The sequence below is a fragment of the Barbus barbus genome, assembly GCF_936440315.1.
Source record: "Barbus barbus genome assembly, chromosome: 14".
NCBI classification, from domain to species: domain Eukaryota; kingdom Metazoa; phylum Chordata; class Actinopteri; order Cypriniformes; family Cyprinidae; genus Barbus; species Barbus barbus.
In genome coordinates, this window is record NC_136742.1 from 26,333,269 (window position 1) to 26,355,935 (window position 22,667).

At 35.0% G+C, this 22,667-nt stretch overlaps 1 protein-coding gene and 1 pseudogene across 2 annotated transcripts in view; one reads left to right on the forward strand and one right to left on the reverse strand.

The window, feature by feature from the left end:
• LOC306880007 (centrosomal protein of 85 kDa-like) overlaps window positions 1-7,215 on the forward strand; it is a 58,158-nt pseudogene extending 50,943 nt beyond the window's left edge. Inside the window, exons 10-13 of the transcript XR_013785891.1 lie at window positions 99-149; window positions 295-402; window positions 4,277-4,457; window positions 5,343-7,215. The product of XR_013785891.1 is annotated as a centrosomal protein of 85 kDa-like (transcript). The remainder of the gene's footprint in view (window positions 1-98; window positions 150-294; window positions 403-4,276; window positions 4,458-5,342) is intronic.
• Window positions 7,216-8,056: 841 nt separating this feature from the next.
• Window positions 8,057-21,304, reverse strand: LOC306880388 (uncharacterized protein; the record flags this gene model as incomplete). Its single annotated transcript, XM_079433879.1, has 8 exons — window positions 8,057-8,229; window positions 9,324-9,493; window positions 14,043-14,224; window positions 14,992-15,083; window positions 16,601-16,858; window positions 17,537-17,656; window positions 17,733-18,018; window positions 21,050-21,304. 8 exons carry the CDS (start codon window positions 21,302-21,304, stop codon window positions 8,057-8,059), a joined length of 1,536 nt encoding a protein of 511 aa, XP_079290005.1.
• Between the last annotated feature and the right edge of the window lie 1,363 nt (window positions 21,305-22,667).

Sequence of the window (22,667 nt, forward strand, 5' to 3'; positions counted from 1 at the left end):
CTGTCTAGGTAGAATGTTTTAAGACAAAAGACAAACTTAAAACAGTTTCAAACCAAAGCCATGTGAAATGATTCACTCTGCGATTCCTTTTGTTTTAGCTGATCGACAGTCAGAAGCAGCAGATTGACAAACTCACTCTGGAGATGCCGGTAAGATGTCATTCTCTACCTTTGGTTGAGGAAGCTTGGTTTGGATTGGCTCTTATTTTTGGATGGATAAGGCTAATGTTGAATTTTGTTATCAGAGCAGGCTTGCTTGAGACACACTAACCGCTGTCTGTCATCCTTCTTGCAGGCCCTGGAAAAGAAGCTGCAGAGAGAGAGGGGAATCACGCAGGAGCTCCGCAAACAACTCTTGGAACGCAAGGAGGAAATGGAAACCCTCTCCAAAACTCTTCAGCAGGTACGGCTCTCCAAACCACCCGCAAAGGGACTCTAGAGTCCCGCTAAGACTTTTTCGTCCTAAATGATACAGATGAGCCTGCAAGTGGAAGTTAGAAGCTTGATTGAAGGCTCATTTTTGTGCCATTAAATTCCTCACCCTGCTTTTTCATGGCAGTCGAGTCATGAATAACCCAACCGGCATTATTAGAATTCAGGACGTCATTTTTCAGCACACCGTCTCAAGGTGAGCAAGAGCAGAGCCGCAGCCATGCGTGACGCAGCCGCACTGATCCACACAGAGCACAGAAGGCCATACATCAAACCGCTGCCACAGGGACACCAGATTATTAGCAAATGTGCTCATACTGGCTTTCTCATGCAAGACCCACTGTGTATTGTAAGGTTTGATTACCAAGTATAAAAGATCCCATGTAAAGGATGACTGCTGTGGACGGCAGTTTGGTTCCCTCATGATGCAGTTCACAACCACTTTTAAACCACAGATCCTGCAGCCTTAAACGACAAGTGACAAGCAATTGTTACATAAGAGTACTTTTAAAACATGTTTGTTACATTTTAGCGGAGATTTATATTTTGCATTAAAGTATGCAAATCTGCATTGACAGATGGGCTTTTCTAGTGTTCATGTAAACAACCGTTCAAACGTTTGGGGTCGGTAAGTATTTTTAAAGTCTTATGCTCATGCTTATTTGACCAAAATACAGTGAAAACAGTAATATTGTGAAATATTGTTGCAATTTAAAATAGCTGTTTTCTACTACATTTTAATATGTTCAATCATTTATTATTAGCGATGTTTAAAAAAAAATATATATATATATATATTAGTGCTGTCAAACGATTAATCGCAATTAATCACATCCAAAATAAAAGTTGTTTTGTTTACATAATAAATCATTTACAGCACTATATTAAATATATGAATTTATATATACTATAAATGATATGAATATAAATATACATGTAAATACTTTCAAAATACATGCATGTGTGTGTATTTATATATACATAAGATATACACAGTACACACACATAAACAGTCATGGCCACAAATATTGGCACCCTTGGTAAATATGATCAATGAAGGCTGTGAAAATGAATCTGCATTGTTAATCCTTTTGATCTTTTATTAAAAAAATTCACAAAAATCCAACCTTTCATTGGATAAGAATTTAAAATGGGGGGAAATATCATTATGAAATATGTTTTTCTCTAATACACACTGGCCACAATTAACGGCACCCTTTTATTCAATACTTTTTGAAATCTCCATTTGCCAGTTTAACAGCTCTACATTTTCTCCTATAATGCCTGATGAGGTTAGAGAACACCTGACAAGAGATCAGAGACCAATCCTTCATCCAGAATCTCTCCAGATCCTTCAGATTCACAGCTCCATGTTGGTGCTTCTTCTCTTCAGTTCACCTCACTCATTTTCTACAGGGTTCAGGTCAGAGGACTGGAATGGCCATAGCAGAAGCTTGGTTTTGTGCTCAGTGACCCATTTGTGTTGTTTTTAAGGTTTGTGTTTGTATTATTGTCCGGTTGGAAGATCCAAACATGGCCCATTATAAGATTTCTAACAGAGTCGGTCACTTATTGATTTTTTTATCTGTTGGTATTTGATAGAATCCATGATGCCATGTGTCTAAACAAGATGTCCAGGACCTCCAGCAGAAATATAGGCCCACAACATCAAGAATACAGCAGTATATTTCATTGTACACATGGGGTACTTTTTATCCCTGTGTTCACCAAACCCATCTTGAGTGTTTGCTGCTAAAAAGCTCATTTTTTAGTTTCATCTGACCATAGAAGCCAGTCCCGTTTGAAGTTCCAGTCATGTCTGACAACTGAATATGATGGAGTTTCTTTCTTGAAACCCTCTCAAACAACATGTGGTGATGTAGGGGCTGTTTGACAATTTTTTTTAAGGTTTTCTGACCCCGAGACTCTAAACTATTTTCTGCAATTCTCCAGCTCCTTGGAGAGTCCTTCTCACCTTACATTAGGACGATATAGACACACGTCCTCTTCCAGGAAGTTTCGTAACATTTTATGTTGATTGGAAATTCTTAATTATAGCCCTGATGGTGGAAATGGGAATTTTCACTGCTCTAGCTCTTTTTTTAAAGCCACTTCACTAATTTGTGAAGCTCAATTATCTTTTGCTGCACATCAGAAATATATTCTCTTTGTGATGGATGATTAAGGGAATTTGGGCTTTGTTGTCCCTCCTATTTATATTTCTGTGAAACAGGAAGCCATGGCTGGATTATTTCATGTTATAATCACCCTGGAGTGCTCAAAATTGTGAATATGAATGGGAATATAATTCAGATATTTTACTCTTAAGAATTTCTAGGGGTGCCAATAATTGTGTCCAACGTGTATTTGAGAAAAACATTTATTTCATAATGATATTCCCCCTCCATTTTAAATTTGTATTATCCAATGAAAGGTTAGATTTTTGTGATTTTTTTTTTTTTTTTTTTTTAATAAAAGATTAAAGGGATTAACAATGCAGATTAATTTTCACAGCCTTCTTTGATCATATTTACCAAAGGTGCCGATATTTTTGGCCATGACTGTATTATGTAAACAAAAACGTTTATTTTGAATGCAAATAGTCACGATTAATTGTTTGACAGCACTAGTTTAACATACAAAAGTAACACATTTTTCTTAATATACATGCATGTGTGTGTTTATATATACATGATAAATATAATAAAAGAATAAAAAATAGTTATACAAGTATATTTTAATTTTTACAGTATTTTCTTATATTTTAATATTTGCATTTTAAGTAATACAGCATACGCCTGTTTGACTGTAAATTAGTTACTAAGATATAAATATCCTGTGCATCCCTAGTCATTTCTTGTTTAAAATCATTACTTTTAATATTTTTCATATTTCAATTTAATTTCATATTTTAGTTCTCACTTCATATTCTCTCAGCCCAAATTTTTGAACAGTAGTTTAATAGTAGTGAAACCAGTATGTGATTTCAGATGCAGCTTTTGTGTTAATTATTTTATTTTATTTTATTTTCTATGCACTTAGTGTAATTTTGTTGCAACTCTCTAATTAATAGGCCTTTACTGTGTGCTCACTTTCTCCTTATCAATTTTCTGGAATTTGTACAAGCTCTAGCAATATAATTAGTTTTAAAAACAGTTACTAAATGTTGAGTAACTGCATTCTAGCTGTGTGAAATGACTTGCAAAGCTGCTTGATGCTGTCCAGTATTATTTCATAATGACCTCATGTGTTTAAATTAATATCTGCATCTTCTATAATGTACAACACAGAGAACAGTTCTCTTTTCTGGCTAGATGTGAATGAAGTATCAAGCGTATTCCGCTGATGTGCAGATTTTATCCCACCGTCCCCAATAGATCGGGGCACACATTCTCCTCCGCTCTTGCTGTAGTCCTGCTGTGTGCATGCTAGTAATTCCACCTCTCACCGTTTAATGTTTTGGACCGCTTTCACAAACAGCTACTTATGAATTAAGCGCTTGTTTGAATATGCTCTGATAAGTGGTAATGAGTTACGCTGGTAATCTGTATCAGGACGCACACACTTATTAAGCTTAGTCATCAACGCTGCAGTCCAAACTCTGAAAGTTCCTCCCACACTGCAGCGTAAAATGCTGAAATCACACTTCAGACACATTCTTTGTGTCCGTAATAGCATTTGAAGGTGAAAATAACCATTCTCTCAAATCTCCAGTGGCAAATGTGACAAGCCGGGGCTTCATTGTACTTCCATAATTTAAAATTAAACTCTGAATGTTCCCTTGAAAGGCTCTGTCCTGATTCATCCTGCTGCGTGTTTTACTTTCTGTATTTTTATCTCCACAGAACCAAAGACGGCCAGACGAGGAGACGCTGAATGTGACCCCCGGGTCTTGTCTGAAGGAGGCCGGGCCCCTGTTGAAGGAGATGTCCCTATGTCTGCTGGATCTGAAGGGCCTGTGCAGTGTCCTCACACAGAGAGCTCAAGGCAAAGAGCCCAACCTGGCCCTGCTGCTTGGCATCAAATGTAAATATTCATCCATAACATATAAAACTCTAGCCTTAGCAGCATATTAACTTTTTACAGTAGCCTTTAATAATCCAGAATAATCTTGTTTTACTTTAAATTAGATATTAAAATTGTTCATCCCTAGTGACTCAGAATTTATATTGCACTTTACCTTTATTATTATTAATTGATTTTAGTGGTGTCAAACGATTAATCGCATCCAAAATAAAAGTTTGTGTTTACATAATGTGTGCTGTGTATATTTATTATGTATATATAAATACACACACATGCGTGTATATATTTCAGAAAAATATGTTTATATATTAAATATATTTATAATATAAATATAGACATGTAAATATTTTCAAATATACTGTATGTGTGTGCATTTAGATATACATAATAAATGTACACACGTAAATTATGCAAACAAAAACGTTTATTTTGTATGCGATTGTTTGACAGCACTAATTTATATATTTCAGTTCTCACTTCATATTTAAATATTTTTAATTAAAAATAGAACATTAAAATCAACCATTTTAAATGTTGCAAGTCAAATTATGCATCACAATATTGTAATGTACAGTAGGAAAAATGCATATTCGTTTTGAGATTTGCTAATGATTACATTTAACAGTGTTTAGAAATTAATGGTGTTTTTTTTTAAGTTTTCATATGTATTTTTTAATGATTTGTTTTTCAGCAAGTATGCATTGATTTTAAATAAATACTGTTCTTTTAAATGATCAAAAAATCATGACAAAAAAAAATGTCAGTTTTCACAGAAATAATCATTGATAAGACTTTTTAAAGCAGCAAATGCACTTTACTGCAGCACCAGATAAAGTACCCATATATATACCAGCCAATGGAATGAAAATTACCATTTTTTTCCAGCTATGAGCTGCTCAGCGGAGGAGAACGAGAAGCCGCTGATGGAGGACGGCTTGCGGGCCAAGCTGGTGGAGGTGTGCCAGCTGAGGAAAGACATTGACGAGCTGCGGACGGTTATCTCGGACCGTTACGCACAAGACATGGGCGAAAATTGCGTTACGCAATGAGGCTTCCATTTCCACCTTGACAGGCGGCGCTCCCAGAGCTCATAAAAGGAAAAATAAAATCAACCTGATGGAAACAAACAAGGTCTTTCTGACTACTAAAGGTTGGACCAAGCTGTGAATCCAGTTTACAAGGACGTCTTTACAAGTTTCTTGTTTTGTTTTTTTCTTGTGGACATTGAATTTAAGGAGTTTGAATGTTTTATTGTATTTATTGAGACTGCTTGAGGTTGAGTTCCTCACGCTGTTCCTGTCAGTCGTCTTTGAGGGAACGTAGAGCAACTGGTGTCCTAAAGTGCCTTGTGTTCCTGTTTGTGTACTCCAAACTTCATGAACGTCAGTGCTATTTCCCCAAAGAAACTGGTCCATCTTCTACCCAATAGCTACAGGTCGCAGGTCGACGTTCAGGATCCTCTACAGCGAAAAAAACCCGACAGGAACAGAAGCATTTGAAAGGTCCTTCATCACCAACATCCTGCATTTAGTGTGGTTTAGTATGTTTGAGCTCCCATAGAAACGAGCAATGTTCCATTTCAAAATAAATGACAGCAGAGGAATCCAGGTTAATCTATTCATAACGCCGATTAACTTTTTAATTAGAATAAAATATGAGCTGCTTTAACACTGCGGCATAGTTCGAGTTCAGAACAAGTTGCACATGTTGAGTTCCAAAGGCAGACAGGAAACGGAATGCTCTGCACTTCCTGTGACATGTTCATGACATTTTATATACTCCAGATAACGTACTTCTTAGGCATATGGACGAAATCAATGCAAAACTTGTTCACTCAGGTATTTTAAGAGTCTTTTATTGGTTGTGGTTGATCTGAATGCTTTCAGAAGGGAATTTAGTGTCAGTAAGTTCATTTTGACCCCAAGCAGAATTTTTTATAGTTGATAAAGTCCAGCGATACGGTCATGTCAAGCTTTGCACACGTATTTGCACCAAGGTGATGAATGTTTAAGATATTTACAGTACAAGCATCTATATACGGCTTATGTATCGTGACTGTACTCTCGTTGTATTTAAAGTATATTAAGCATGTTTTCAAACAGAGGTTTTGTCATTATGTGCTCATATCTTGTGCATGTGCATAGGTTTAGTATTACTTTTCTTTTAAACAAGAAGGGAATAGATAAAGGTAACTAGTTAGGTGTATTCTGCGCTATGCAACCTCACGTTAACCAGCATTTATTATGCATTTCTGCAGATATGTAATATTATTCTGTGCCTTTACGAATCTATGCAGCAGAACCACAGTATGTCATCAAAGGGTATTTTCCATAACTGGCAGAGACAAGTTTATTTCATAAAGGTGCAGGCAAGCTAAGCCATATTCACAAGCAATGCATATTTATTCTCAGGCAGAGAGCTGCTCATAACCAGATGGAAACTGTATGTGGTGCTCTTCATTGTGCATTAGAGGACAGTGTGACCGCATGCTGAATTGTGTATATATATGAATACAAAAGCAATGTGCACTGGTTGACATGACCCACTCACTGTGCACTGAAAGCCACTGGTTGGCTAAACAGTATGTTTGAATTTCTCATTGGTCTTTGAAATCTTAAGCTTTTAATTTTCCAGCTAGATTTTACAAATGCCAAAGGTCTATTTATGTAAAATGTGTTCTCAAAAGTATTAACTATTTTTCCATTTTGTAAAACGCTTTTCATTTGTACAAATGTCAAATAAAGTATTTTTCTACATCGGTTTGTTTAATGTTTTTGCTAACAATAGCAGCTATTTTAAAAATTGTGTAGATTAACAACTTTAATGATGCACATTCATTTTCAAATCTTTGAGTAAACTAATGTATTAAGTACGTGCATTTCATTAAATTTCTAAATCAAATATTCAAAGTATATTTCAGGCATTATGACAAAAAAAAAAAAAAAAAGCCTAGGCAGTAATCAAGTGGGGTTTTTTGTGTTGTTTTTTGGATTGAAATTCAAATTAATGCTTTTAAATAAAAAAAAAAAAACATTTAAAGGCATCAAGTTGCTGCAGTTCACTTAAACAGCCTTGCCATGTCTCAAATGAATTTACACATTTTTCAAAACTATATGCAAATATAAAATGCATTCTCTCCAGAAACTAACTTGGGGAAAAAAAAAAAAAAAAAAATGCACTGGGTTTCATCTGTACTTTAGGGTTTTCAAAACTTAAGGAAAAACAGTAAGACTTAAGTGGAGCATAGAGGTGCTTTAATAAATCAGCAACCCTGCAGTCTAGCATGGTAAGATTAACCCAAGTAAAACGTCACATGATAGCTACAATAAAAGCATCTCAAATGGAGACCAGTGATCATTTGGCATGCTAAAACCAATACAACATTAATAACGATTTCCATTGTATGTGCACTACATTTACATAAATTGAGAATGAATGATTTTGTGCACTAAAACCCGAGGACTAACAACTTAAAAAGTGGTTGCCAAAAAAAAAAAAAAAAAGAGTCTAAAAATACAAAGTTTTTAAAAAAAACCCATCATAGGCATGTTATAAAAAGGCAGTTAAAACACTTCAGAGGTTTTGTGTGTGTATGTGGTCTAGACCACAGGCACCTGACAGGCCTGAAGCGTGTTGAGATGGCTAAAACAGTCCTGAGCGCACTGCAGCACCATTCCCTTCAGCGCCTGCAGATAGAGCTCCTGCCCAGAGTTCAGGTACAGCCACATGAGTCGACTCAGCTGCGCCGTCAGACAGTCCCCGTGCAAACTCTCTGTTCAAACAAAACACACAATCAAGGTTATCCATGTTTGATGGCCATCAGGAAACAAACCAACCTTCACTTATTTATTCTTTTAAATGGCCAATTCAGATACAATATGTAGACAGGAAGGTGACTGATCTACACAATACATTTTCATGATAAATGTACACAATTGCTGATTTTAAAATAAACATTTAAATCTAAATCATATTTTAAAAATTAAAAATAGACAAAAGAATTTTACATTTTATATTAAGAACTATATACATTTCGTCTTAATATTTATTACACATTACAATAAAAAGTTATTTTGAATATTTAATCTCCTTTAGTAAAAACGTACATTAATATATTAAATCAATATTTTTTTTATTTATTAATGTTTACATTACTACACCTTAATCCTAAAATGCCACAGCATGAAAACTAAATGCAAACAGTAATTAAAAAAAAAAAAAAAAACAGTTAACACTATATAACAACATTATACATGTTTGAATTTTTGAAAAATATTTTGTTTATTTCATGCCATTGTTCTTATATTATTTAAAATTAATAATGTTTTGATTTCCATGGTATGGAATGTCAATATTTCATTGTTATTACATGTTATATTTTAACAAATAATTATAAAAATTTTAGTTCTCTTATTTCCTTTCATTACATTGCTTTAATCAAATCACAAATTGGCAAGTACTAAAACGGGCATTTACATAAAACTTGTAAGACGCTTTGATAGGAAAGATCCTGCTAATGCAAATCTCATGAACTCTGTGCTGTCCTGACGGTTCACAGAGGACTGGATTAACACCAACACATCTGCTGAACCAAGATGAACTTGGTGAGCAGCGTTCTAGAAGACAGCATCAGCATAAAAAGATGAGACAATCTAATAAGAGGAAACATACTGAGGGCAGCAAAGGCGAGACCTGAGGGTCTCAGAAGACAACAAAACCACTGGCAAAGCCTACAAATTTAAAATGGGGCATTAATCACAGTATGAGCTACTGTGGCACTGGGTTATGCATGGTTGCTGTGCAGTCATTTAGATCGATTCCGGGTCCTTTTACGCGTGTTGTTCACATCATGTTAGCTGAACCCACCTTGAGAGATCTTGGTGTCAAACTCCAGCAGCGTGTAGAGCGATTCAGGCAGCAACTGTCTCGCCCAGCTGTTCTCCTCCAGGTAAATCCAATTCCGGATCAGCCTCTTTCTATGCAAGAAACCTTGAACGTGATCCAGGTACACCGAATTACCAGACACCAGATACAGCCTTAAAAAGAGGGGAAGAAAAAAAATAAAAACACCACATTATATGCATGAGTTGGAAAACCATTGTGAAAGCAGCTACACAAAGCAAGGCAAATCTAATTATTTGTTATTTCATAAGCTTGGGAAATAAGACAACCTTTATTAATAAGCCACAATGAGAATTAAAAACCAAGAACAACGTAATGGCTTTTGCGGGGAAAGTAATTTTTCAAGCACTTCTGAACAACGAGGCATTCATCTTTACAGTCTCTGGAGATTTGCTCCTTTATAATGACTGGTACAGCTTCAAACAAAACACCCTGGAAGAAAAAAACACTTAAGAAAACTCAATTTGTGTGCAGCAAACACATGCGGAGACATATACCTCCTCAAATGTGGATTATTAGCTCAATTTAAAACCAGCCAAGCAGGACTGATGGTTTGAATGCTAATGATCAATTAGACAGAGAGATAAGATTGTAGGGAAGTGCTAAACTACAACAGTTTTATTTTGAGAGTTTTGTGCAAATAAAAAATTAATACACACGTATGTGTGTGCGCGCATATATAATATATATATATATATATCTATCTATCTATCACACACACATATACACACACAGTCATGGCCAAAAATATCGGCACCCTTGGTAAATATGATCAAAGGTGGCTGTGAAAATTTAGCTGCATTAATCCTTTTGATCTTATGAAATGTTTTTCTCAAATACACGTTGGACACTATTATTGGCACCCCTAGAAAATTCTTATGAGTAAAATATCTCTGAAGTATATTCCCATTCATATTCACAATTTTGAGCACTCCAGGGTGATTATGAACATGAAATAATCCAGCCATGGCTTCCTGTTTCACAGAAATATAAATAGGGGGGACAACAAAACCCAAATTCCCTTAATCATCCATCACAATGAGAAAAACCAAAGAATATATTTCTGATGTGCAGCAAAAGATAATTGAGCTTCACAAATTAGTGAATTGGCTTTAAGGAAAGTTCCCATTTCCACCATCAGGGCAATAATTAAGACTTTCCAATCAACATAAAATGTTATGAATCTGCCTGGAAGACGACGTGTGTCTATATCATCCTAATGCACGGTGAGAAGGAGCGTTTGAGTGGCTAAAGACTCTCCAAGCACCACAGCTGGAGAATTGCAGAAAATAGTTGAGTCTGAGGGTCAGAAAACCTTAAAAAAAAAAAAATTATAAATTGTCAAACAGCACCTACCATCACGTTGTTTGGGAGGGTTTCAAGAAAAATTCTCCTCACTCGTCCAAAAACAAACTCTAGCATATTCAATTATCAGACACGACTGGAAACCAAGCTTCTGCTGGCCATTCCCGTCTTCTAACCTGAACCCTGTAGAAAATGAGTGAGGTGAACTGAAAAGAAGCAGCACCAACATGGAGCTGTGAATCTAAAGGGTCTGGCGTGATTCTGGATGAAGGAATGGTCTCTGATCTTTTGTCAGGTGTTCTCTAACCTCATCAGGCATTATAGGAGAAAATGTAGAGCTGTTAAACTGGCAAATGGAGGATTCAAAAAGTATTGAATAAAAGGGTGACGTTAATTGTGGCCAATGTGTATTAGAGAAAAACATTTCATAATGATATTTCCTGCCATTTTAAATTCTTATCCAGTGAAAGGTTAGAGTTGTGAATTTTTTTAATAAAAGATCAAAAGGATTAACAATGCAGATTCATTTTCACAGCCTTCATTGATCATATTTACCAAGGGTACCGATATTTTTGGCCATGACTGTTTATCCATCCATCCATCCACACACACACATATAAACATACATATGCTCACACACACTTTAAAGTGCCATATAATTAAAATTTGTATAAAACTTAAAGGAATAATAAAAATGTTTTGTGCAATAGCATGAAAAAAGTAAACATTAATAAAACTAAAGTTTACATACAAGTTGCTTTTATTGGTAACACTTTACAATCAGGTTCATTAATTAACAATATTAGTTACCGAACTAAGAATGAACAACACTTCTAGAGCATTTATTAATCTTAATGTTAATTTCAGTATTTACTAATGCATTAAAATCACAAGTTGTGTTTGTTAACATTAGTTAATGCACTATGAACTAACATGAACAAAGATGAATAAATAGTTTAATGTATTGATCATTCTTTGTTCATGTTAGTTAATACATTAATGTTAACAAATGACACTATTGTAAAGTAGTTTTATTATTATCATCATCATACTCTATGCTATGGCACGCACGCGTTAAAGTGCCATATTAAAATAAAATGTAAACAACATTAACAAAAATATTTGCAAGATGAAGTACAAACATAAAATTAAAAAAAAAAAAAAAACACTTGTATTATCCATGCTATGACAATTTAAATTTTATTTTGATGTAAGTGGCATAGCATGAAAATTTATTCACACACACGTTGTTTTTTTTTTTTGTTTTTTTTTAAAAGGCCATAGCACGAAAGTATGAAAATAAAAGACACCCACACAAATGAAAAGAAACAATACCGTGCCATAGCAAGGAAATAAATACAAATAAAAACTATATCTTAAAGTGCCATAGCATGAAAATGTTTGTCCAGTATGGGTAAAAAGCACTATAATATTCAGGTCTTCTCGTTTCTTCAAGTGAGCATTTTACCACTTCAATCACTCACACATCTGCTTATGTAAGACGATCGGCCTCAAGGAACATCCCACTTAACTTTTCACACTACTGTTCTCTGATGCTGTGGGATCAGGCTGACTTTAGAGCGGAGTTCAGTCCATGCTCTTTGAGATCAGTCACTATACACTTCAAAAGATATTATCGACTGGCTGCGGATCTCAGGCCGTAAGTTACTGCGGGCTATATTTGTTTGAAGCTGCCAGCGGTGCTCGTATCTCCACCCAGCGCACTCTCCAGGCTTCAAAGCCCAGTCTGAAAGCCAACCACTACTAAAGCTCAACACTGTCACCACTAGTTTTTAAATGGAAACGACAGCAATTCGAGTAATAGAGCAACAATTTATAGCCTGAAAATAGTGATCGATGGGAATGCTAAAAGCAACGCTCCTATGGGTACCAACAAATAAATGTCACTAATATAACATGATAATTGTGAAAGAGCCTCATTCAAGCAAAACGCTGCATCAGTTCTGATTTTTAACATGTTATAAAAATAAGCTTTGCATAGCAGTTGCTTTGTGCACAATGTGCTGAAGACTACAATCGCCATCATAAAATTAGGCTGTGTGGAATTACAAATTAAGAATCTGTCTTAGATTTACTGATCCTATGTCCTTACATACAATCACCAAAAAAACTAAAGTGAAATGCACTGTATTTAGCATTTATGGTAAAGATGATGGACGATTCTGTTAAACAAAGTTTGTAGCAAGAGGTTCCTGCCAGTTCCTATTCTCTTATTGCAAGTCAAATGAGCCAGATGATGGAGACTCTCACCTTGTTTGTAATGGCTCCTGCCCCAGTCTTTGGGGAGTTATGCCGATTAGATTAGGAGTGATTAAATGGGGCAGGTTGCTATACCTGAATACTTCATTTACATGCTTTAAGGTCGTCACCCAGGTGCTTTGTCTCCATTCCTAAGCACTGTCCCCTAAATGTATATAAACTACAATGTAACACTGCCTTAGTTAGGCTTTTGATGACTCTAGCACCATGCTGCGTGTTCTCAAAGAACTCTGCTGAAGATACCAAAGAGTCCCCTGGTCTTCGCTTCTGAGTTTCCAACAGCTGCTTACTTTAAATCGGTTTAGTAAAAAAGCTTATTTAAATATAAATAATGTCAGCTTAATTTATTGCATTGTATTTCATTTTATTTATACATTTATATTTTATTTGTATTTAAATAAGCACATAAAAAAAAAAAAAAACTTCAAGCTTAATTTAAATAAAATTGTTAAATACATTTTTAAAAAGGTAAAAAAAGAGATTTTTTTTTTATTTAATTTAAAGGAAATAAAATTACGAAAACACAAGATTTTCATTTTATATAAAATAATTAAACGTTAGCTCAATTTAGTATTTTTAAATGTTTAAATACAATTTTCAATTTTAAATATTAAAGTTAGATTGTTTTAATTTATCTAAAAAATAAAGCTAACTTAAGAAAAAAAGTACAAATTAAACACTTTAGTTTTTTTTAATTAATAAAAAAATACAAATAAACATCTTAAATAACAACAAATATTAAAACAAAGATTAAGGTTAAGATTTTTTTTACTTGTATTTAAATACATAGTCAGCTTAAATTTAAGGTTTTTTATTTTAAATTAAACATTAATTTTTATTTCTATTTAGGCATACAAATTTAAGTTAAATCAAATCAAGCTAACATTATGCATTTAAACAAAATTAATTTTAAATGTGTAAAAAAAAAAAAAAGATTTTACAAAATCTAAAATAAAATGTTCTTTAAATCATTTAAATTTAATTAAAACATTTTCAGTGAGTCATTTTCATTACATTATATGCCTAATTCTGTATTCTTGGGGGAAAGAGAGAAAGTCAGACAGACAGAGTAATCGAACAGACTCAAGCAGGACTGACTTGTAGTAGGGGAGCGACTCAATCATTTTCCAGTTGACATAATTTGCAGCCGTCTCCTCCAGCATACAGACACGAGTCATCTGGACTTTGGCCACCTGCCAGAAGCGCTCGTGCTCGATGAGCGTCTCCTGCATTTCCCGTCTCAGCAGAAGATACACACCCTCCAGTGTGTCTTCATAAACCTGCCAATGACACATCACTCCATCAGCAAACAATATTCCACCTGACCTTGCTCCTGAAAATAGCACGCATAGGGGAACAAAACCAAATTTGCATATTAATAAAAGTGCAAAAAAATAAAATTCCACACAAAGTGCTATCCAATTAGCATTAAAATATCTTAATATCCAAGTCAAAGACTATGCTGATATCAAGCATATAGGTTATGCAAAGCACATACATGAAAACCCTGAAATGAAACTGACTACATTAACCTTAGTTGGAAAACATAAAATGCACATTTAATGTCTCTCTGGTCCTCTGTGTGTCCTTGAATGGTCACATGTGTTGTAAAACAGCGTATAACCGCAGGAGAGTTCGTATGCTCAGACATGTGATGTAATTGACTGAGACATGCACCGATACGTCTATAATCCATTTAGGCAGCCATTAGATATGAGCGTCTGCTCACGCCGTGACCTGTGAAATAATTTTCCCTGGCTAATGAAATGCAGAAGATGAGCACTGATGGAATATTTAAGATCACGTCCTCTGAGGAACTTATTTGGCATTTTTCAGTTGGGGAAGAGAGATATCAGTTGGAACAGAACAGGGAACAATCATGTGTGAAGAAAACGTAGACCCTGGAAAGACAGCATGTCAAATTTATTCAAACATCACAATGCACACCAGGGAGAGAGGACTTCATGTCAAAAGAAAAAAAAAAAAATTGTTTTAAAATTCAGACTGAAATATTGTTCAGTTTCTTTCATGTATTCCATAGACATACCTTTCTTCGCTTCAGTCGGCCCCAATCGCGGCCCAAGATCCAGGCCATGAGAGACTTGCACATGGAGAAGTAGTTTCCGACAGTCTGAATCCCTGATGGAAAGAAACGAGTCAGAAGATGAGATGATACTCCAAGAGACTGGAGCAGTAACATTTGATCTACAGACGGATTTCCTGCCAAAGGACTGGTACAGGCATAATTCCTCAAGAGAGAGCACCACACGAGACCGACAGAGAACACAAAACACCAGCAAATACAGCAGGTTTTGCTCGACTCTTCAAGGGCTTGCAGATTAAGCCAATTCTCCAGCAGAGGCTGACCAATAATAGATTTTGCAAATGCCAGTAACGAAGGAAGAGGGGGGAAAAACAGTTTTACAAATAATAGGCTAATAGTTTCCTTTAATTTTTTTTTAAGAAGCGTAGTAGTAGTAATAATAATAAATAGTAATCTAGTAATAATAATAAATACATAAAATAATGGCATTTTATATACAAATGCTACTACTACTCCTACTAATAATAATAATAATAATAAATATATAATGTCATTTTGTTTACATTTAACAAAGCTAATAATAATAACTTAAATGTTATTCAATAAACAAATAAATAAACTAATTTATATAAAAGGTATGCAATCAGTTTAAATAAAACTCTAAAAAAGTATTATTATTATTATTATTATTAATGCAAAACAATAACAACAATAAAACACTAATACATAAAGCAACTAATTTACATAAAGGTGTGCAATCCGTTTACATAGGACATACTAAATTAACAATAATAATAATAATAATACTACATTTCAAAACAATTATAATAAACAAATAATAATAAAACCGCACTAATAATAATAAACAAATAATAATAAAATTTATATAAAGCTATGCGATCTGTTTACATACAAAAGTTATTTTTAAAAAATATATTTTTGATTAAAAAAATAAAAATAATAATAATAAATGAGAAGGCCGAGTTACCATCGTTGTATACCCGGAGAAGTTTCAATTGGTATGGTTTTATTTATAAGGCTATTTGCGGTATAACTCCATCCTATTTGTCACAGAGTTTTTCTAAATCAAAGGTACGCTATTCATTACGTTCCAATGATCAGTTACATTTTAAAATCCCTCGTGTGCGAACAGAGGTAGAAAAAAAGGGCTTTGGATATAATGCTACTGTGTCTTGGAACAATCTTCAAAGCATTCTAAAGCTAACTGTGCTTCCATCATTACACGGATTTAAGCTACTTTTAACGCTGTGTGTTTTATCCTTTGGTGAATTGTTGTTGTGATCTTTGATTTGTGTTTTGTTATGATGTAAACTTGTACATGCTATGTTATTTGTTGCCACTTTCTTGGCCAGGTCACTCTTGCAAAAGAGATTTTAAATCTCAACGAGTTTAACCTGGTTAAAGAAAATGAAAGGAAAATGAATATTGTTATTATTATTAAAAAGTAAAAGCAAAATAATAGCAATATTAATATTAAGAATAAATTAAAACACTAATAATACTAATAATAATAATAATAATAATAGCTATTCAATAAATCTTAATAAAAATCATCAACATCACCTTTAAATTATTTAACCAAATATCTTACCGAGGCTCTCATCTCCCCGGGCCAATCGGCCTCTCCAGTAGTCTTTGGTGATGGGGTGCAGGGAGGCCAGGTACCTCACATCACACAGGGTTTCACCCCAGGTGGCCACCTTTCTCTTGCTGTGCTTCTTCCACTGCAGGAAAATGGATCGCAGCTGCTTGTTGTACGGAGCTGGCTGACGAAACAACCAATACGTGAAGAGCCACTGGAACCTGCACTGGACGTATTGATGGTACAAGCACTCCAGCTCTGTGTGCTCTAAAATCAGCACATAAAAATGTCAACAATACTACAGATTGAAAGCTAATGAGCAGAAAAAAATAACACTGCAATAAAATGCATTGATAAATAAATCTGTACAATTGCACCTTAAAGGAACTCCAAAACCTCAGGTGGAAGTTTGAAAGAACTTTAGATCATCACTGACCAGGATGCACTACATCCTGTTCAAAGCGAACATGGGCCTTTATACTAGAGTATTAAAAGAAACAGGAAATACCAGGTGAGGGTGAACTATGAGTCACAGTCCTTCTTTAGACACACTCAAAAACTGTGTGTCATACCCCAACTTTCCGATCAAGGGCCCATCACAGCAGTTTGAAGTGATTCACCAGTGCAAAAAATTGGATTACTACATCTTTCTTTAGAAATCCCATTACTTTCAAAGGGGGGGAAGCAAAACAGAGAAAGCAAAGACATATAAAAGGTCAACCAGACCAACAAGAGCACCCAGACACCCTCATGTCCTTTTGTTTAAGACGACAATACAGTAGGCGTGATTAAAGCAAGGATATATTGCATAATATATTATATTATTTTGCAATATTAAAATCACAATATTCGCAACATTCTCTCACTTTTTATTTGGCCATTAAGCTTCCTAAAAACCTGGCAAGCAGACAAGTTTCACGAAATGGGATGCAAATATCTCACCACTGTTTTGGTGCTGGCTGAGGACATGCTGAAAGACCAGTGAGACACTACCATGATGATTCAGTGCAAGATGATACAGCTCCCTCCATTCAAACTTGAGGGCGTCACAATCTTCAGTTTTCTCTGGGAAACAGAACAACACATGTTAGGCTAAAATTAAACATGGAAAGCCCCATGTGACAGCTGAGAGTATGACCACCTTGGAGTTTGTCCTGGAACAAATCTGCAGAGATTCCCCACAGTTTCTCCACATCGCTGCAGGGAAGCCTCACTGAAGGCAAGGGAACGCTTTCCTCCAACACGAGCCACTGGATCCAGTACTTATGTGGCGCGAGCGGGATCTCCACAAAGAGTTTCTCCTGAAACGCACGGTTACAGTAGATGTTTCTGAAGAGGGATCTCCACATGAAAACCAGACGGAAGGCAGTTTTGGCCGTTACGGGACACCGGGCTTGGGTATATGACAGACTGACCCCAAACGAATCCTGTGGAGAGATTTTGGAGAGAATAAGCATGCAAGGGAGCACCGGAATAGTCTGTTAGGACCACTAATTACACTAAACCACTTCAAGCCTGCAGGTCAAAATAAATAAATAAAAAAATCTCCCAAACCTCATGAATGTAATGGGAATAAAACAATTATTTAAATTCTTAGGTACACGGGTCAAAGACAAAAGAAATTGTGTCTACTTTCCTGTAGCTCATATAGTAGAGCACGGCTCATATAGCAGAGCAAGTGCTCATATAGTAGAGCACTTGCTCTGAACCCATGACCAGAGCAAGGTCATGGGTTCGATTTCCAGGGAAAGCAAGAGCTGATAAAATGTAAAAACTGTAACTTGAATGCAATGTAAGTCGCTTTGGATAAAAGCGTCTGCTAAATGCATAAAAATGTAAATGTACTTTTAAGGTTTCAAATAAGTTTTTGGAGAATAAAATGTCAAAATTTGGTTGAAATAATGTTACATTGTCATTCAGTGAAACTATTTATGTAAAAATTCAAACAACATGCTTATTCTGACTTGTACATTAAAATATATAAAAGAATAAGCGAGCATATTAAATTTTATTGTGTTTTAAATGAGTAAAAAATTCTTACTGACAAATGAGCAAAAATTAGGATAGTGGCAAATTTTAAAAGTGTAAAATTACAACTTATTGGTATTTGGGGTGAAAGTAATTAGTCTTTTAATATGTCATAAATTGATTTGTGTGTAAATATGCCTGACAAGATTGTTACATTGAATTACATTTTAGTGGGTGTCTTCTGTAAATCAGGGAAAAATGTATATTTATTTTTTGCGCAGAAAATCAAAAACAATTTAAATAAAATTAAACAAAACTTACTTTTGGGGGGGGGGGGGCAACAATAATTTAAAGCAGTACTGCACTTAGTTTTTATGCTCAAACCCTTTTTTCGTCTTTGACCCACATGTAGTTGGATTGTCATCATGCTGATTGTGGATTTTGGGGTCCATGCAGGATTAATTTTGCTGGAGTATGACAAAAATTTGAATCTCTGAGAACTGTGTAAATTGCAAAGAGACTTTGCAAAAAAAAAAAAGAAAAAAAAGTAGTGTTACCTTTTAATAAAAAAAAAAAAAAAAAAGTCCAAATTAAAAACATACTGAGTGCTCGAATCATTTTCGAATATTTTAGCTGACTGACTCTAATTCACAAACATGCACCAAATGTATTTTTCGTTCACTTAAGCTGCATTCCAAGACTGAATATATCAAGATCAAATATCATATGTAAAAGTTATTCAGTAACTTCTATCATAGGTAAAAGCTTAGTGTCTTGAACTAGTCTCGGAGTGGCAATAAACTAATCAGACATCACGGTCTTATACATGGATTATCTGTCAGATCACTCAGTTACATTTGAGTCAAGGACATTCTTAAACTGTATAACATATTATAATCGTTTTCTTATTTGTGACCCTGGACCACAAACCCAGTCATAAGTAGCACGGGTTATAGCAATAATAGCCAACAATACATTGAATGGGTCAAAATGTTTGATTTTTCTTTTATGCCAAAATCATTAGGATATTCGGTAAAGATCACGGTCCATGAAGATATTTTGTAAATTTCCTACCATAAATATCTCAAAACTTAATTTTTGATTAGTAATATCTAAGAACTTCATTTAGGCAATTTTCTCAATATTTGTACTTTTTTTTTTTTTGCACTCTCAGATTCCAGATTTTCAATAGCGGTCTCTCGGCCAAATATTGTCCTATCCTAACAAACCATACATCAATGGAAAGCTTATTTATTCAGCTTTCAGATGATTTCTCTTTTTTAAATGACCCTTGTGATTAGTTTTGTGGTGCAGGATTACATTTTCTCTATAAGTACTTGCTCAGCGTTTGACTCGGTTCCGAATCGCTTGGACACTATTTTGATTTTCTCAGTTACTTAACTCAGAAGGCCTTATTTTAAGTTACGAAGAATTTTTATGTAAATTTGACTTCCCAGTAACTCCCAAAGAATTCTCCATTGTCATGGATGCTATTCCTAAAGGAGTTGTCATGCTTTTAAGGGACTCTGTTAGATCACCCAGCACTTTACCTATTTCTTTAGACCCATTTGAAATCCCAGTAGGAAAACTATGCTTTTTGTCACATCCTTCATCACGTAACTATAAGATTAGATCCCTTTTTCAGAAGGAGCTTGTAAGAACTCCATATGTGGTGTCTTACTGGAAGAATGTTGTTAATCATATTGACTGGAAAAAAGTATGGACTCTGTCTTCAAAATACATCATAACTAACAAGGTTAGAGACATCTCATTCAAATTGTTACACAGATTTTACCCAACTAAAGTGTTTTTGAAAAGGTTCAAATCAAATATAGATACAAGCTGTGTTTTTTGTGGTGACCCTAATGAAACTGATATGCATGTCTTTTGGGATTGTCATCACATGCAGCTATTTTGGATTGAATTCTCTAATGTAATCAATCGCAATGTGCTCCAGGGTTTCTCTTTGCTTTTCAAGGATGTACTGTTTGGCTTCTTTAATATGCAAAAAGATAAAACTATTGAATATTTTAACCTATTATTATTTCTTGCAAAGTTTCATATTCACCGCAGTAAGCTCTCTCATCAAAATCCTTTATTGTTTTTAAAAAAGAGGTTCAACAGTACATCCATGCTATTTCAGCTTCCAGAATCTTAAAGCTCTTAAAACAGTTAATTTATTAAAAAATTTTTTACTTATTTTGTTAAGCTTGGTTTTGGATTATTTACTTGTTACATACATCTAAAAATGGTGCTTTGCATGTAAAGTCACCTCTTTGTACGTAATGTTTATATTTTATGTACTTTTATCTTTGTTGCCTTGGCATTAATAATAAAAAAAAAAAATCGCTTGGACATGATTCAAATATTTCCCAATAACACGATGTTCGCCACCTACTGGCTTAAGTATGTACAATGCATAAAGTAAGAATTAACAAATATAGAAGATTCGACTCATTGTGATGAATCAAATTCCCACGCAAATCATACCTGGAGGTGTGTGGTCCACAGAGAGTTGCACGAGCAAACTCGGAACAATAAGCTGCACGTGCTGCCGAGCCTCAGCAGCGACACTGGGTCTAAGTTCCTCAGTATAACCAGGAGAACTTCATCACTTAAATGCAATAAGCCCGTTTCCGAAGTAATATCTGCTGTATTCAGATGGGGCTCCTCGTCTGTGGCGGCACTCAGGCAGGAGAATTGCTCCAGCAGCTCACGCTCCCAGGTCGCGCTGAAGTCTGCCATACCTGTGCCGGTGTCACCGCGCTGCTTGCAGCCGCCTCTCAGGTGTTAAAGGTTAGGAAGAAACCACCTGAGAGAGGTCATAGGGAGGTACATCTCTAAGGAGTCGCTCATGAATATAAATGAGGTCACGCAGACGTTGCTTGGCTACATACCTGCTTAAACTAATTAACATTCATACTGCAAGCGTTTAATTCGCCATCGGGTAGGCATTTTTGAAACGTTACGTAATAAATATTCATAAGATAAACACTTCATTTCCCAACAGCAATGACAAAAACGCATTTCTTGTTTGCAGTGTGTTTGTAATGCTGATATATTCTACGCTCTGTCTTGATTCTTGAATATCTTCAAGAGGTGAATTTTACTTTTACCCCCGGTTTCACAGACAAAGCTCAAACCTAGTCCCAGACTAAAATGTAAATCTGAGCTGTTTCAACTGAAAGAAGCTTGCACTGACTGATCTTAAAATATATCAGTGCCTTTGTTTTGTCTCGAGATGCACAACAGTAATGTTTTTTTCTAAGGCACATTTATAAAAATGATTAAATCTCCTAATTGAACTATGGTCTAAACCTGGTTTAGTCTAAACCCTGTCTGTGAAACCAGGGGCCTGTACCATGATGGTGGCTGAACAAATTCAGAGTTATAGGATAAGTTTTGAGTTGACAAAAGCAAACCACTCCAATCTGGTACCATGACTGATCATCAACTTTCTCTGTCAACTCAGGCTTGATCCTGAGATAATCAGCGGCGAACAGCCAATCACAGCACAGAGCAAGTGTGATTCACTTCAAAACTCTTTTGTTAAAGGTTAAGATATTAAAGGATATGATGAATTTAAACGCATTTCCACTGAAGTACTTGTCCATGAAAGAGATCTTGCTCTATCAGTGCAGTCACAAGTGAAACTTCTGAAGTTACTTTATATAGTTGCTAATATGTGATAGACTCAAACATGTAAGGTCACATGCAGTCATTTTTAAAGTGTTGTCTATTGATTCTACCACTTATTTATATTACATATGATCTGTATATATTTATATTCATTTAAAATAAATGCTTTATGATAATTGTTCAACTAAAAGTGCTTGTGTGCTTGTATTAGTAATAACAATATAAATCATATTATAATTATATAAATCATATGTAAATTCTAATTATCATTAAAGCCAGACTTTTTTTAAGGTATTTCATAGTGATCTTTAATTTGTAGGAAGATACTTTTTTTGTGTGTCAGACATGTCACTTTGCTCATATCTGATTGGTCCAATTTCAGTTCGAGATCTCTAAACCAGAACATAGCCTTGTAGTGTAAGTTACTATGGCAATGAACACAGCTAAAAGCCAAGCCACATTCATGGTA